Below are 16861 nucleotides of genomic sequence, written 5' to 3' on the forward strand. Positions count from 1 at the left end.
AGGTTTCAGCCAAAATCTACATCCTAACTGGGTATTGCTCTCGCCCCGGCCTCCAATCCCAGGGCTGAGTCTCACACATGATCACAATATCCCAACCCTGAAAAAATACCCTTGTCAATAACTTACATACGGTACAAGGTAGGTTGAGTCCTCTCTGCTCACAAAGTGATCAATACCTGGAAGGGCATGGGTTGCACTTCAGGAAATAAAGTCCGATAACTGCCGAGTACTGCACGATACTGAAATCATGGCCGGGACAGTTGACAGTGCGTGTGTGTTTTAGGACTGTTTTCATATTTCTGTGTTGTCTGATCTGCAATTGCATGCGTATAAGCACCTCCTTGACCCTGCTTGTTACTCATTCTTCATTCCATTCGGCCTAAGCGAAGACTAGCCAAGCTTGCTTGTTGATGCCAACGTGAAAAGGCTGATAACAATAATAATTTTCTTCACATACAACAGCAGTACTATCCATAGTCTTAAGTGACCCCGGGATGCTGCATACTAGCAATCCAGAAACAAAACCGATGAAGCCACCCCTGAAAATCAATAAGAACTTACATGTGCGGAACTCCACCTTGTTGTCCTTGAAGAGGTCTTGCTGCTGACGGCTAAGATAGACATTAATTGTGCGCTGATGACGGGTCCAGGTGAGAGAACAGGCAAGGTTGCAGAGCGCCCATGCAAATATACACACAGGCATGGAGAGAGAGAGAGAGAGAGAGAGAGAGAGAGAGAGAGAGAGAGAGAGAGAGAGAGAGAGAGAGACAGAGACAGAGAGAGAGTGTCTAAGAGGCTGGGAAAGAAGAGAGAGATAGAGAGCAAGATACTTGGTCCGCGTCACTACAATTGTCACTTCACACGTCGCAGTTTGTGTGCCTTGCTTGTCTTAGCCGGACTGTCTGAATCGCTGTTTTCTGTGTTCGAACATTAGTACGACCCTTCCTACGCAATGTCTACTTGTCACGGAAGCCGTGGTGGTGTCGCAGCTCTTTTCCACATCAAACAAATTTGTCGCACTCTGCACTATTTCGCCCCAGAGCGCGTATATTTTTCTGGAGATTGTGCCAGCCCACATCATTTGAGTGGGCATTTGTCAAGACTGCAAGCTCGGGCATTTGTATCCTAGTATCTCCCCTGAATTTGAAATGCTGAAGTTGACGATTGCAAGAATAAGGTGTACTCAAATTCCTAGAAAAATCCCTACGTGCGGCGCATCTTGCTGCAAAGGTAGCAGGTCTGAGAACACCAACAAAATCAGAAAAGCCTTCGTCAAGGAAAGAAGGTGCAGAGCTGCTTACCCTATCCTGCTGCAACGTCGTTATGGTGTACTTCAAAAATTCTGTTTAGCCATCATAGCCTGCCACCTGGAGGCATGGATCGCTTGAAAACGAAGTTTCATGACCTGAATTTGAACGCGCGTCTCGTTCAGCGTCTTGTTGAGTACTGAAGGGTTTGCCTCCAAAGTCTGGTGAGGATGTCGACCTCAGCGGCATGTACAGCGAAGCGGGATGCCACAAACTTAAACTTAGTCCGTCAGAAATCCTCGACCTCAATTTCTAGCTGATTTCTTTGCTTCGATTGGACAAATGAATTTGAAAAATCGCTCTGGGAAGCGACAATTGTTATGACGCAGAGGAATTAGATAGAGAGGGAAATTTGCATTTACTAAAACGGCCAGAGAGCACTTGTGATGGAGTTGGAATTGCATTATTAATTTACATGATAGTGTGCAATATGTGCATGCATCAAAGTCATCCAGCACAACCAGCTTAGGAGACACAGCTATCTGATTTTGTTTGGTTTTCGTTCCCTTCTTAAAGCGATGTTACAGGGAATGATGGAACTACTATTACGAGACCATGTCTATACAGGTAACAAGTTGAGAAATATATGCAATCATGTGCGTGTTCATGTGATTTGTGAGGTGATGGATCATGTGACTGAACATGTGATTACCGTACTATGATTTACATGCAGTGTGTATGTGTGTACTTCCTCCGTATACAAAAACTTCGTGACTTTTTTTAAAGCTGCGCACAGCTCTGGAATTGTTCCGTTTGACTCGAAATAACACTCGTGGCATTGTCTAACCTGTTTACAAGCTATATACAAAGAAAAAAGCAACTCAGACGAATGAGATTGAGTTTTTTCAGAGTCTTCGTCGCTCATGTCATTGGCACCTGACGACGCTGACTCCGCATCGCCAACAGTCACTGCTTCTGCTCGCATTTCGTTTAGATTCTTGTCACCTGCAGTGATGATCCGACGCTGCACTTTGGCTACGTCCTCTTCATCTCTAGAGCTGTGCACGCATCAGTGTCGACTATATTCAGTCGTTCCAACCCGCGACCTCCATTATGCCGTGAAACGAGTCGTACAAGCACATCCACACGCTTCGCATTTTCGCGCCAGGATAATCCTCCCAAGCATTCTACAATGGCTTCGAGGAGATTCCTCTTGACGACAAAGGAGACGACTGACTGGAGAGAGGCGAAGAAAGCCAGGCCATCGACATTCTGATCCTGAGTCTGCGCTGGTTGCACGACGACTGAAATGTTTCATCTTGCGGTGCGAGCGAAACAAATCTATGTTCTCACGCTGCCTAGATCTATGGGGCCGCGCACCGCAAGTACGAGCCTGGCCAGTTTTAGGGCAGCGAGTGCCGCGTGACTCCGTGTTCCAGCCACGAGCTACACTTCGTCACTGTGTCAGTTTCGAGCAAGCAAGTGTTAGTTTTTTTGCATTTGACTCTTGAGTTTCTGTCGGCAACGTCCTCACACGCATAGCGTCCGTGGACAATCTGTTCGGGATCAACCAAACTAACCTCGACATGGACGTGGGCTGTCGATGACAGCCTTTGGTGCCGTTCGTTGAGCAGGTTCTTGCTCAAAAACACCGTTCAAAAAAAGTCACGAAGTTTTTGTATACGGAGGAAGTATGTGTGTGTGTGTGTGTGTGTGTGTGTGTGTGTGTGTGTGTGTGTGTGTGTGTGTGTGTGTGCATGTGTGCTTGTGTGTGTGTGTGTGTGTGCGTACATGGGTGCGTGCGTGGGTGCGTGCGTGCATGCGTGCGTGCATGAATGCATGCTTGCGTGCGTGTGTGCGTGTGTGTTTGTGTGTGTGTGTGTGTGTGTGTGTGCGTGCGTGCGTGCGTGCGTGCGTGCGTGCGTGCGTGCGTGCGTGCGTGCGTGCGTGCGTGCGTGCGTGCGTGCGTGCGTGCGTGCGTGCGTGCGTGCGTGCGTGCGTGCGTGCGTGCGTGCGTGCGTGCGTGCGTGCGTGCGTGCGTGCGTGCGTGCGTGCGTGCGTGCGTGCGTGTGTGTGTGTGTGATTGTGTTTGTGCAATATGCACGTAGATGCTTACAAAGACCGAGCCAGCATAGACTCCTTTTCCCACCAAGGGCATGAGATCGATGATCAGTTTGCCTGAAGACCAGAATCCACATTGCTCAATCCCATTGGCAAGTCCTCCCACGTACAGACTGATCGTAAGCCGTAAGCTGGTCTGTTGAAAACAGGAGAGCACAGCATGCAGCAGGGCATTGTTACGACAAGCTAACTGTCTGTCTGCTTGTATTGATCGCAATTCCTCTCTCTCCCTCCCTCCCTCCCTCCCTTCCCCTTTCCAGATTTTCCAAAAGTAAATGGATGCTGAGCGGGGAAGGTTCCTGGAAGGGTGGCTGGGAAAAATCATAAAAGGGAAGTGAAACGGGGTCAAGGGAAAATTTACACGCTACCATACGTTGCACTTTCCGCTGAATGTTTACCAGCAACATTTTCTGCACTGTTCAACCACCTTCATACCCGTCCATACTGCACAACTTTTCTACACCCCCCCCCCCCCCCCCCCCCCCACCTCTCTCTTCCCCTCCCTGCAAATCTACCCACAATGCACCATACATGTATCTCACTCACTTGGTTGTATCTGAGCTGCAGTAGGCCACCCTGACCTTGGCAGCTGGAGGAGTTGGGAGACTGGCAAAATGCTGGTGTTATGGCAAGATTCAACTGACCTGCAAGAAACAAGAGTTTGTCAGCCAGTGATTAAAGCAGCAATCGATCATCAAGTCACTGTTGTACGGCTGGTTGTCTATAAATGTACTGAAGAAGAGAAGTGAATAGGCTTCCCACAACGCCGAGCTATTCGTCTATTGCACACACACACACACACACACACACACACACACACACACACACACACACACACACACACACACACGTGCACGTGCGTCCATGCACACACATGCGCGCGCGCGCGCACACACACACACACGCACACACACACACACAAAACACACATACACACCTGGTCCTGGTCCTGGTATACACTGCCATGTAGGTCACGTGTTTCTCGTTGAGCGAGACGGAGACGAGAGGAGACATGAGCGTTGGTGACGGGATAAGTCGTTTCGCCTTTTGAAACGCCTCTGGCAATTCTGACATTGCAATTGGAACTTGTCCCTTTCATCAGCAGTTGGGCGCCTGGTGGATCGGTTGCAGTTGTGGATAGCAAAGCTCCGGATCGACTTACAGCAGCGTTCACAAATGGGACAGTGAGCATTATAGCACGGTTTCGGAATACATAGGCGTACAGGTGAAGAGCTTATGGCATTGGCAACATTCGGGGCAGAATTGGACTGGACACAGCGATGGACTGCAATGCCACCCGCACTCCGAAACCATCGGTGACACTGGGAGCACTGGCGGCTGTTGGCTTGCTGCTGGACTGGTTTACGCCGTTCCATGATGCACTTGTGGCGGGCGATATCTTGCTGCTGAGCGAATGCACGCCGGCACACCTCGCAGACTATCTCCCGAGCCGGTTTCTGAGCTGGTTGTATTGCTCGATAAGCTTGCCGCCACTCAGATCGTTCCTGCGCTGTGTCAAACCATGACTCGTCGGCGATGTTTATTAGTCGCAGGTTGACTCTAATTGCGTCGCGCCATCGTTTCCGCGGGCCACACGCTGGGCGTGTGGGCAGCAATGTGCCAAATAACAACATCCGCGGCATCCGCTCCTCAGGCATGCGTACCACGTGCCCAAGCCATTCCAGTCTTCTCTGCATGAGGCGGTCGGGATATCCAGTGGGTTTGCTGCAGCATGTTTTCAGAATCGTGTCCTTGGCTATCTTCAAGTCCCACACATCCCGCTGTGCAACACTCATGATGGAAAGAAGCGACCGGTAGTAGAAGGTCGTGATCCGTTGCACATCACTTTGCAGCGGTACCCACGTCTCCGCACAATAGAGCAGTAAGGACAGAACACAGGCCTCGAAAACCAGACGCTTGGTGCGCAGAGAGAGATTGTGGTCATTGAAGACAGCATGACGGAGCGCTCCAAAAGCACGGGAGGCAGATGAAACACGGGTCGATACATCTTTGTGAGATCGGCCAGAATCATGGATAACAGCACCCAGGTATCGGAACTCACGCACACATTCCAATGTGCCATTCTTCACAGGAAGAGGAAGTCGGTCATCATCCGTGATACCATAGCCAACCGCCATAAATTTGGTCTTGTCCAGATTGACCGTCAGACCAAATGCAGACGAGACATCGATGAACATATCCAGAGCAAGAGCAGCAGCAGTACGGGTAGTGGCAAACTGTGCAGAGTCGTCAGCGAACTGGCAGTCGTTGATGGTAGTCTGATCGTCAGTACGCTTTCTCTTGAAATAAAGCGAGCCCCCAGGATTGAATGCCAACGGGACGCCGATACCAGGCACATGCTCAACCACTCTGGACCATCTCTGGAAAACAGCCCACATGAATATGTTGAATAAGACTGGTGCCATACAACAGCCCTGCCGCAAACCACTCTTCACTGCAATGGGTTGGATGGGTGTTGACCCGATGGAGAGATTAGCCGACATGGAGGTGTGAAACGACTTGATGATGTTTACGATGTTACTAGGGACCCCTGCCTTCGCGAGAACCAGCCACATGCATTCACGGTTTACTGAGTCATACGCCTTACGTAAATCAACAAAGACAACGTATCCCGGGCAGCGATGTTCGTACAACTTCTTCAGGACTTGGCGAACTGCAAACACCATGTCTGTGCAAGATCGACCCTTACGAAAGCCGCACTGGGAGTCGGGTAGAATATTCTCCGCAATAATCTGTAATCTGGACTGAAGTACTCGAGTAGCAACTTTCCCAACAACAGCCAGGAGTGATATGCCACACCAATTATCACACAATGAGAGGTTACCTTTCTTTGGGATTGGCACAAGATTGCAGTCTACCCATTCCTGCGGAACAGCCTCGTCATCCCAGACATGGTGCAACAGATTCAACAGTGCCTCCATGAAACTCTCACCACCCGCTTTGACCAACTCAGGCAGGATAGCCGAGGCGCCAGCGGCCTTGCCGTTGCTGAGTTGTCGAATAGCTCGCGCCATCTCTGGTGCATCCGGCTTGCCAGCGATGTTCTGGTTGATAGGCTGCTGGTCTATTTCGTCAATGGCACATGGATCAAATGTGCTAGGGATGTTGAGTACGCCATCGAAATGTTGGTACCATCGTCCACCTTGTTCCTCCACAGATTTGCAGATGTTGCCATTTGCATCCCTAATAGCGGCAGTAGACACAGGGCGTAATCCCTGCTTGGCAGCCTGCATATCCTTAACACATGCCCACACCCGTGAGGAACTGAACCGTGCACCATCAAGAGATTAGGCTTTGTTGGTGAACCAGGAGTTGTTGGCAGAGCGGACAGCAGCTCTTGCCTTACTCCTGGCAGCCTTGAACCTGTTCCACGTGTCATCAGACCTGCCACTTGAAATCCATTCTTGATAATTATCGCTGATTCCTTTCATTCAACAAGGGTTCGAGGGTATCTTTGCTCTCAGTAAACCAATCTGGTTGACGACGTTTCTGAAAACCGAGGGTCTCCTCTGCAGACTCGGTGACCGCGGTGCGCAACCTCGACCATTTGCATTCAACGGTGGTATGTTCATTCGGCTGTTGCAGACTGTTTGTGAGGCATTCACGATAGACATCAGCAACTCGTGTGATGTTTCCAGATGAGTCAGTGCTGTGGACATCCTTCAAACGTGCAACATCAAACCGCTTACATTTCTTCGTTTGCACACAACGCGAGCGGCGCTGCAGACGGCCTACTACAAAACGCGCAGCCACCAGGTTGTGATCGCTCCCACATTCCGCACTTCTTATAACTTGAGCATCAATACATTGGTGGTAGTCAGCTTGTGACGTGATGACAAAATCAATACAATGAAATCTCTTTGACCTTGGATGTTGCTAGGTCCACTTCCTATCCTCTGTCTTGCAGAACCATGTGTTATACACCATCGCCTGAATAGTTGCAAGAAAATCCAACAGCTCACGTCCTGCAGAGTTCATCTCACCCACTCCATGTGGGCCCCGACCACTCATCAGCGTCAGCATGCGTACGGGATCCAACTCTGGCGTTAAAGTCACCCAACAGAATAAACTTTTCTGTGCCCATCCGTGGCAAAGTCGCTTGCAAGTCCGCAAAGAACTGTTCCTTGGCCATTCGCTTGCTGGCGAACGTCGGAGCATATGCGGAGATGACAGTATACCATACCGGTGAACACCCATGAATATCAAACTTCAATCGCGCTGACACAATCCGAGAGCTGCGGGCGTCGTATTGACAACCGCCGTCACGCCACGCGCGAGCTGCATTTCCCAGCAACAGAATCGCAACACCTTCACCCCTTCGACACGACTCTCCCTCGCCAGGTGAAGGTCTTCCAGACAAAATTAGCACTGCTCCGTTGATATTGTAGACGTTCTTATCCAGCCAGTAGGTCTCTTGAAGACAAACTATTTCCAATCCAAGACGTTTGAAAATTTGAATTATCCGATAAATTTTCTTGTCGTCAGCTACTTGATGTCGAGTGGATGCTGTTTGGACGGGTCCTTCACTTTCGAGCAATGAGCGGACATTCCACGTCCCACCGCTCAGGGTAAACTCCTTTCGTCTCCTACTGCGTGCGGTAGATGGCTCCATTCGCGGGCTTGCAAGGCCTCGCGATGGGTCCAACAGCGGAAAACAGAGTCAGAGTGATGACACCCGAAGTTCGTCCTGTAATCTGCTCTGTTTACTTTCCGCTGTGGACTTCTACTGGGAACTGTCCCAGGGACGACCCTGGAAGCCCAGAGTCGTCCCTGAGAACTGAAAACTAACAAAAACTAATCAAACGATGAGAGCTACAAAATTCCTAACTGACTCCTGTAGAGTCACACGCTACTATACACACACACACACAAACACACACACACACACAAACACACACACACACACACACACACACACACACACACATACACACACACACACACACACACACACACACACACACACAAACACACACACATACAAACACACACACACATACATACACACGAAAAACTGGTTCTTGATCAAATTAAAGCGAGTCCTGATTAGGGTGTTTAAGAGTATGAATTTTCTATTTTTCTTCCCATGCTAGTACCGTTGTAAAATCCGGTACTCAAAGAACAGATTTGGTGAGTCATGCCCACCTGTTAGAGTCGTCATTCCTCGGAGGTAGTTCTCTAGGTCCTGCAACGGCCCGAATCGAACTACTCGGCCAGCCAGCAGACTAGGTGTAAAGCCAGTGGAGTTGCTTGGTGGCGGCCTGACATCAATACTGGTCCTTGAAGTGTACAGCTCATTCAGCTGCGTGGTGCTGAGTGCAAAGTTACCATGGGCCTGCGTCGGTACAGAAAAATACAAAATTCAAAACAGTTAAAAAAAATTGAACATAATGCAGGGTATATTCTAGGACGAATTTCCAACTGGTTTCGGTCCAATGAAGAGTCTGGGTGCGGGGGTCCCCCGGAAAAATTTTTCAAAATACAACCCAAATATGGCACTCGACAGCAATTTAACAGATTTCTTGGTGCTGGAGTGTAGCAAGCCGTACAAACTCGTGACCCTAGTACCAGCCCACGCGGCTTCGCTGGAAGTATCCGTCCAGAAAAAAGCGTTTGACCATTCACAGCTCCATTCACCCACAGAAAAGTACGGGCGGTTGGAACTGATTTGTAACTTTTCAACCGGTCGCCAACAATTCCAACCGGTCAAAAACCGGTTGGGGCGGTTCTAGAAAATTCCCTGTCATGGTCTGACGACTACACCATAGCTCAGTGGTTAGAGCATCGCTGGCTACAAGCGAGGGTCCCTGGTTCGAGGACTGGTGGTGACAGTCAATTTTTTCTTCAGACTTTTCCCGTTTGTCTCATTCCCTCAAAAACAGTTAATATCATGGTTTGCGTGAGACTGGGCAGGAGGGGGAGTTTTCCGCACCTGTAGGAATGCCACCACCCTCTATGGGTAAAAGGAGCAATGAGATTTCCGTCTTTGACCACTTTCTGGTGGGTCTGATCTACTCACTTCCCTCTGAAAACGGTAACAAGGTGAACTACATTGTACTGTTGTGGAGGTGGAAATCCGGTCGCACGTCTAGCGGCCCCTGGGCGCTGGCCATGCAGCCGTGGGTAAGCGGTACACACATGCATTTCATGCGCTGCAGCGCGCTGGTCGCATCGGATCAACATGTGCACTGCATGCAGCGTTCTGTATGCGCTGAGGGCGCCGGCCCCGGTCAATCGACTGGATTTCCAGGTCCACGTCAGTATGTCAGCTCGACAATATGGTGTTAAACTCATACAGCTGTACTAGATATTGTCTAATGGGTAATGCTTGAGATGCAAACATGTTTGCGATTTTTGCGAGAGGCGGTGAATCTCAAATTTTGATTTTTTGCAAACTTCCATCATTGTGAACCACCAACTCCGCCAATGATTATGTGGAGTGAGGTGTTCTTGGAGGATGGAGTGGAAAACGTTGAATCGCTCAAACCCGTCTGATTTACTAAAAATCTAACATTTTTTGTCAGAGCCAACACCCTGTTTACGGCATCACCAGCATACACCATAATCATACACCATACCATACGCCCTAATGTGGATTAGTTTAGGCGAACATATTCCCACAGGGACACCCAATTTCTACCAGGTGAGTGAGCGCCTAGGCTGATTTCCTAAACAGCAAATGTTTCTTGTCAGAAGCAGGACCCTGGTTTACGGCATCACATTCACACACCATACAATACACCCTGACATGATAGGACTAGTTTAGGTGAGCATGCTCCCATACAGGCCAGAGCCACCCAACCTCTACCAGGTGACAGAGTACCTGGCTGACTGATTTCCTTGCAACCCAGGTGCACACACCCATCCAACTGGACCGGTGCGTACCTAGCGGGCTGGTTTCTTGCAATACCTATTCACACACCCATCGAACTGGACCGGTGCGTACCTGGCTGGCTGGTTCCTTGCAATACTGATGCACACGCCCATCTTTTTTTACAAGAATCCACAGGGCCACAATCAGATACAACACAGCATGCAAGTAAGCGTTGGCATATCATGTGGCATTAAGTGTGGGGGGGGGCGAGGTGAAGGAAGCTCCACCGAGCAGCAGGTCACGGTTTCATCGCTGGCGGCACGTGACGGGCCTGGGCCCTATTTCTTCTTGTTTGAAGACGACAAACCCGTACAGGGAACACCCATAAGGCAATAGTATAGACGAGGGCTTTCCCACTACTCGTATTGCTCTCTGGTAATACTACATTGGTCATATGAGAAGAGGCAAACAAGAGCTTCTGTTTTCCTGAGAGGGTCATGCGAACAAATTGAAACAACCCTTTGCAATCGTCTGCATTCTCATTGAGTTAATTTCGCATATCTCACCGCGGTTGTGTTAGCCATGAGGAGTTGCGGTCCATCAGAGAAAGACATCTGCATTGAACCAAAACTAGCCTCGCTGCAGAGCAACATTGACAACACATTCAATACAGATACCCATGGTGAAATGAGTGACAGTGGGAATGGCATTGCTATCATTATACAGTACAATGGAATTCAATGTATGCATCTAAGATGGCTGCCACCTTTTTGCGGGGCAAGTTACCCCATACTTGGCAGGTACAACCGGTTTTAGTACATTTACGAGTATGACCTCGCAACGTCCATGACCTTTTATGTAGAGTTACCAAGGTGTGTATGGTTGTAGTGGACTTGCCCCGCAAAACTCAACGGCGGGAAATTGATGCAAACGTCCCAATGATGCCAATATTACAATATGATAATATACTGAAAAGAAATCTGTACCCAAGCCCCAATAACGGAGACCTAATGGCGAACATTTGGAAAGCGATAATTGCGGTTTATTATTATTGTTATTATTTATTCTTCTTTTACTAGGGGATTCCCAACAGGCGTCAGCGCCTTTTTACAGGGAACCCTAGGTATAATTTGATGGATGAGCGAAATTCAGCTGGTGAACTAGACATGCGGCAAGCCGGTGGAAGTGTATTCCACTGGCAGCGCCCAAATAAGAAATTGCACTAAAGCCATATCGGGTGTTAGCGGGGGGCAGAACAAGAGCAGCAGAGACTTGGCCATGGGTGGTGGCTGCAGTGCGAGCACCATGGGCGCGCAAGGTAAAGCGGTCTCGCAGAAGAGGACTAGCAAGTCCATTCAGCCAGCGGTAAACAAATACATAGGTTTTGAAGTTAAGGCGTTTCTCAAGGGCGTACAAGTTAGTATGACTGTATAGAAGAGTGGTGGGAGTCATTCTATCCAACGAAAATATTCTCTTTAATGCTACGCGGCTGGCAGTAAGAAGCTTGTCATATAGGGTTTGTAAGCAATGAATATATGGTTGCAGTGCCTTGGTTGTGAAGGCGCTGGAGAGATGAAATCTGTGCCGACAAAATATACAGAAACGTTTTTTCCTCTGTGGTCATCCGGGAAATTTCATCGAATAGTGGGTATGGTAGAACAAACAAATAACACATTGCCTAGCTGCATGGGGACTCTCCATCCATCGAGAAACTGAAATCTACACCAGAAACGTAAAATGCATTATTGTATCTGTTCCCGAAGTGAACTCACAACGGCCGCTAGCTCCCGGTAAATCCAGTTGTTGTTTCAAATCTTTATTCTCACGATAGCCAGTGGCCAATAAGAGATAATAGTGTGAGATAGGAGAAAGAGTGAGGAAGAATTGGGTGGGCAGGGCCGAGGGGTTAATGACTACTTAAGTGTACGGGCAGGGGTGGTCGCTCCAAGAGCATACAGAGTTATGTACTTTAAAAGTGTACGGGCAGGGGTGGTCGCTACACGAGCATACAGAGTTGTGCAACAGCAGGGATATCTGGGATTTGAAGGGAGTACGAGAAGGGATTTCGCGAAGCTGGGTGGGCAAGCAATTAAAGTAATGAAGGGCCTTGTACAGGGGAGAAAGGAGACAGCGGTCAGTCCGCGGAGTTGGCAAGTCTCAAGTACGAGAGCGACGTAAATTATACGAAGGTTGCACGTTGCTAACAGTGTGCAGCGAGAGTATATGTGGTGGGGCATAATTGTGGCGCAGAGAATGCGCGAAGAGTATATGTTTAACTTTAAAGCGTGAAAATAATGTTGGCCATTTGATGCGATGCAAAAGGTGGGAGTGTTCTAAGTGTGTGTAAAGGGGAAGGTGGAGACATATCCTGGCGGCTTTCCGCTGGAGTCGTTCTAGCCTGTCAAGGGAAGTGTGTGACAAGGGTGTGAGAGCATTGCTCGCATATGAGAATATAGGTAGTATGTATGTCTGATAGATGTGAGATAAAGTCATCACTGGTGAGTGTAGACTTTAGTCTAAAAAGAATATTGAAAGACTTGAGTGATTTTTTGACTATGTATTCAACATGCTCCGTCCAACGGAGGTCATGCTGAAAGATTATTCCGAGGTGTTTGTGTTTTTGTGCTACGGTAAGCGGACTATTCCTGAGGGTGATCTGGGGTAGCTGTTCAGGGGGCGGTTATTGTGGTAGAACGGGAGGATGACTGTTTTCTTTGTGTTTACCAGCAGGTGCCATCTTTGAAGCCAGTCTTCAGCTGCGGTGACACTCTGTTGTAGGTTTCGGGTGCAGTCTTGAAGAGTTCTCGCTATGGAAATCAGAGCGGTGTCATCTGCAAATTGGCTACAGGTGGTGCCGGGATTCTCACATGCATGTGGAAGGTCTATGGTGTAGACGAGGAATAGAAGCGGCCCAAGAAGTCCCTGAGGGACGCCGGCAGGGATCTCGAGGAAAGGCGATAGGTCGCCATCCACCTGGACCCTTTGCCGACGCCCCAACAGGTACCGTCGGAACCACTCCAGGGCGTTGCCCTGGACACCATAGTGGGAGAGTTTTGCTCGAAGGCCTGCATGCCACACACGATCGAAGGCCTTGCTTAGATCAAAAAAGCAGGCATTGACGTATTTCCCGTCGTCTCTCGCAGTGGAGAGGGTATGGACGAGACGGGCGAGCTGCTGCTCAGTGCCGTCTTTCTCACGGAATCCGGACTGCTGGTTGGGCAGGTGGGGTGTGATGTGCTTGTAGAGGAGTTGATGTGCAATTTTTTTTGGATTTTTCATGTAGTGCTCAAGAGAGAGATGGGTCTGTAATTTGTTGGTTGGGTTGGGTCACCGGGCTTGGGTACTGGAGTAATGGTGGCATCTTTCCACTCCTGTGGGATTTCTCCGGTTTGGAACGATAGATTAAAGAGGTACGATAACGACGGTGCAAGTTCCTTAGCCGCTTCTTTGAGTAGGCGGTTTGGAATAGAGTCGAACCCGGGGCTTTCAACTCCGCCGAGGAGTTTTTCGACTTCAGCTTGGGAAGTCGAGATTTCTTGAAGGGGACTGAGGATGTCAGGGGTGGTGTTGATGGCTGGAGTTTGCTCATTCGCATTGGCCACGGACAGCTTGCTCTGTGAAATGAAGAATTCGTTGAGGGCAGCGGCTTTTTGTGCTGGTGTCGTTTTGTTGTTGTTGTTGTTGTTTCTTTTACTTCACCAAATGAACAGGCAGAGATGCCTTCTCACCTGCCCATAGGACAGGTTCTCACAGAATGATGAAGGGATGATATGCAAGGGAAAACAAGAAATGATAATAATATAAGACAGAAAGGACCAGAAGAAGAAAAGGAAAAAATTATATGAAGACAATTTCATGGAGTCAGAATAGAAAGACAATAATTTCATGTAGTCAAAGAATAGAAAGACAATTTCATGGAGTCAGGAATACGTGGTTGATTTTATAGACATGCATGCACAAATGATTGATAGATGAGAAGGTTGGAGTTTATGGCAGATAATAAAGGTATAGCGAGGATATTCACAAGGTAAGTATATCAATGGCAGAAAAAGCTTTTCGGAAGGGACCAGGGACACCTATCACTCTAAAATCAGAGGGGAGAGCGTTCCAGAGAATGCGTCCCCGATACATCATGGTCGATCGTCCCGCAGGTCCACGAAGAAAGGGAACTTGAAGCAAGTTCGACACTTGTCCCCGTGTGGTGCCCTGATCCTCCGGAACAGTCTCTGGGGCTATTCGAGTGAATAATTGTTGAAGAAGGGGGCTACAGGAGGAGTTTAATGCATCGATGAACAAATACGACAATTTTGTGTGTAGATGTATGTGGTAGACTAACAATGCTGAGCAGAGAGAGCAGCGGGGCAGTTGGAGTCAAGAGCCGCTGTTGCAAGGTGGCACAGATGCCAGCCTTGAACATCTTTACAAGCTGATCAAGCAGGTGTGCGCTAAGTCCTGGAAAGAAACTGTTTGAACCATAACACAGCTGGGAAAGGATCATGCTCAGGAACCACGTTCGCCGGGCAAGCAAACTCAGTCCTCGTCCATGCCTCCAGAGCTGACCAATTGTTCGCGCTGTCTTGCGACCAATATACTCCACATGTGGAGCCCAGGATAAATCATTATCCAGGACTAAACCAAGGTACTGGGCTGTATGGATCACACAAAGTTTCTCGCCATTGCAGAAGACCTCCGGTTGTATTGCAGCCGCGCCTCGTGGCCGGATGAAGAGCACTTGTGTCTTGGAAGTATTGAGGAGCAGGCCAATGTCCTCCAGCCAGGTAGCAAGGTTTGTCATGGCTTGCTAGAAGGTTCTGCACACTACAGCAGGATCAAAATGGGAGCAGTCAATGACAATGTCATCTGCAAATTCTTGGTGCTGTACAGACGGTGGCAGTATGGTGTGGAGTTCACTAGTGTAGGGCACAAAAAGCAGTGGCCCAAGGACGCTACCTTGTGGAACACCACGGGAGCAACTGACGGCTTCACTAACAGAGTCAAGAACTTTGACACTCTGGAAACGCCCTGAGAGATAGTCAGTGAACCATTCTAATGCAGTTCCAGCTATACCAAGGGAAAACAAAACTGTAACTAGACGTTCATGCTTAACACGGTCGAAAGCTTTCGACATATCAACGAACACTGTCCCAGTGAACTCTCGTTTGCATCTAGCGGTGGACCATCGATTAACAGCTAACACAAGTGTCCAGTGGCAGATACAGCCCCTAACGAAGGGGACAAAGGGAGAAGTCTCACAGACGCTGGGTTTAGAACAGTGAACAGTCCCTTTGTATTCAGTTTCTCCGTAGAGCAGCCTCAGTGACTATACATCTCAGGAATATTTGTGCATGGCGAGAGCATGAAACTCTGAGCTGCAATAACATTCTCCTCTGCCTTACTTGTACGAGAGTGTGCATGCACTAACGAAAGCACTGCTGCAAAGCAGAGCGGTGGTAGTAGCTGGGACTTCAGCACTCTGCTTGTAACAGCATACGCCATACACCTATAGGTACCCAGTGCTGTACACAGCGAGCTGTTTTGGTAATAAAGGGCTCACCAGTACTCTCCAGGTATGTATTTCACACTTCACCATGTACATATCGTCACCCTCAGTACCTGGCTCCTTCCTAACGCCTATTCCCTCGCAACATGTCTTCACACTAAGTACCTGGCTCCTTCCTAATGGCCTATTTCCTCACACCTCTGCTGCATATCGGCACACTGCTGAAGCAATAAAGATCCTCTTGTCCATCTCTCAATGTGACGGCTTACTATGCTTACCTTATGTTGGAGATACGCCCAGTGTAGTAGAGGTTGAGATTGGTGTCCGTGTGCATAGCCACAATACCGGCAGAGGCAGTGGCTTGGGGCGAGCCAACAACACTTCCACCATTCAGCAATCCAATGAAACCTACCAACAGCCGAATATTAAAAATGAGAGAGATAGAGTATGTATGAGTGTCCATGTGTGTGGGGGGGATGTGTGTGTGTGTGCGTGTGTGAGAGAGAGAGAGAGAGAGAGAGAGAGAGAGAGAGAGAGAGAGAGAGAGAGAGAGAGAGAGAGAGAGAGAGAGAGAGAGAGAGAGAGAGAGAGAGAGAGAGAGAGAGAGAGAGAGAGAGAGAGAGAGAGAAAGATAGAGGGAGGGAGGGAGAGAGAGAGGCAGGGCGAGAGAGAGAGAGAGAGAGAGAGAGAGAGAGAGAGAGAGAGAGAGAGAGAGAGAGAGAGAGAGAGAGAGAGAGAGAGAGAGAGAGAGAGAGAGAGAGAGAGAGAGAGAGGAGGGAGGGAGGAGGGAGGGAGGGAGGGAGGGAGGGAGGGAGGGAGGGAGGGAGGGAGGGAGGGAGGGAGGGAGGGAGGGAGGGAGGGAGGGAGGGAGGGAGGGAGGGAGGGAGGGAGGGGCTGAAGGAGGGAGGAACGGAGGGAGGAACGGAGGGAGGGACGGAGGGACGGAGGGTTGGAGGGAGGGAGGGAGTGAGGGAGTTAGTGAGGGAGGGAGAGAGAGTGAGAGAGGGAGGGAGGGAAGGAGGGAGGGAGTGAGAGAGAGAGAGAACCGAACTGAACCGTACTAAACTTAACTTCACAGTTCTGCGGAAGTAGGCTGGACAGGACCGGTTGAAGCAATTTTTGTTTGGTCCGGTAGTTTGGTCCTGTAGTATCAGTCCC

General features: G+C 49.2%; 1 protein-coding gene across 1 annotated transcript in view; it reads right to left on the reverse strand.

Moving 5' to 3' along the window:
* Positions 1 to 16861, reverse strand: part of LOC135827918 (uncharacterized) — a 78369-nt gene that overhangs the window by 22411 nt on the left and 39097 nt on the right. Inside the window, exons 21-26 of the mRNA XM_065340355.1 lie at positions 15982 to 16111; positions 10770 to 10842; positions 8535 to 8724; positions 3915 to 4012; positions 3364 to 3504; positions 562 to 634 (exon numbers count right to left, since the gene is read on the reverse strand). Coding sequence (XP_065196427.1) covers positions 562 to 634; positions 3364 to 3504; positions 3915 to 4012; positions 8535 to 8724; positions 10770 to 10842; positions 15982 to 16111 — 705 coding nt within the window. The remainder of the gene's footprint in view (positions 1 to 561; positions 635 to 3363; positions 3505 to 3914; positions 4013 to 8534; positions 8725 to 10769; positions 10843 to 15981; positions 16112 to 16861) is intronic.

This window comes from Sycon ciliatum, chromosome 12 (assembly GCF_964019385.1).
Source record: "Sycon ciliatum chromosome 12, ocSycCili1.1, whole genome shotgun sequence".
NCBI classification, from domain to species: Eukaryota; Metazoa; Porifera; class Calcarea; order Leucosolenida; family Sycettidae; genus Sycon; species Sycon ciliatum.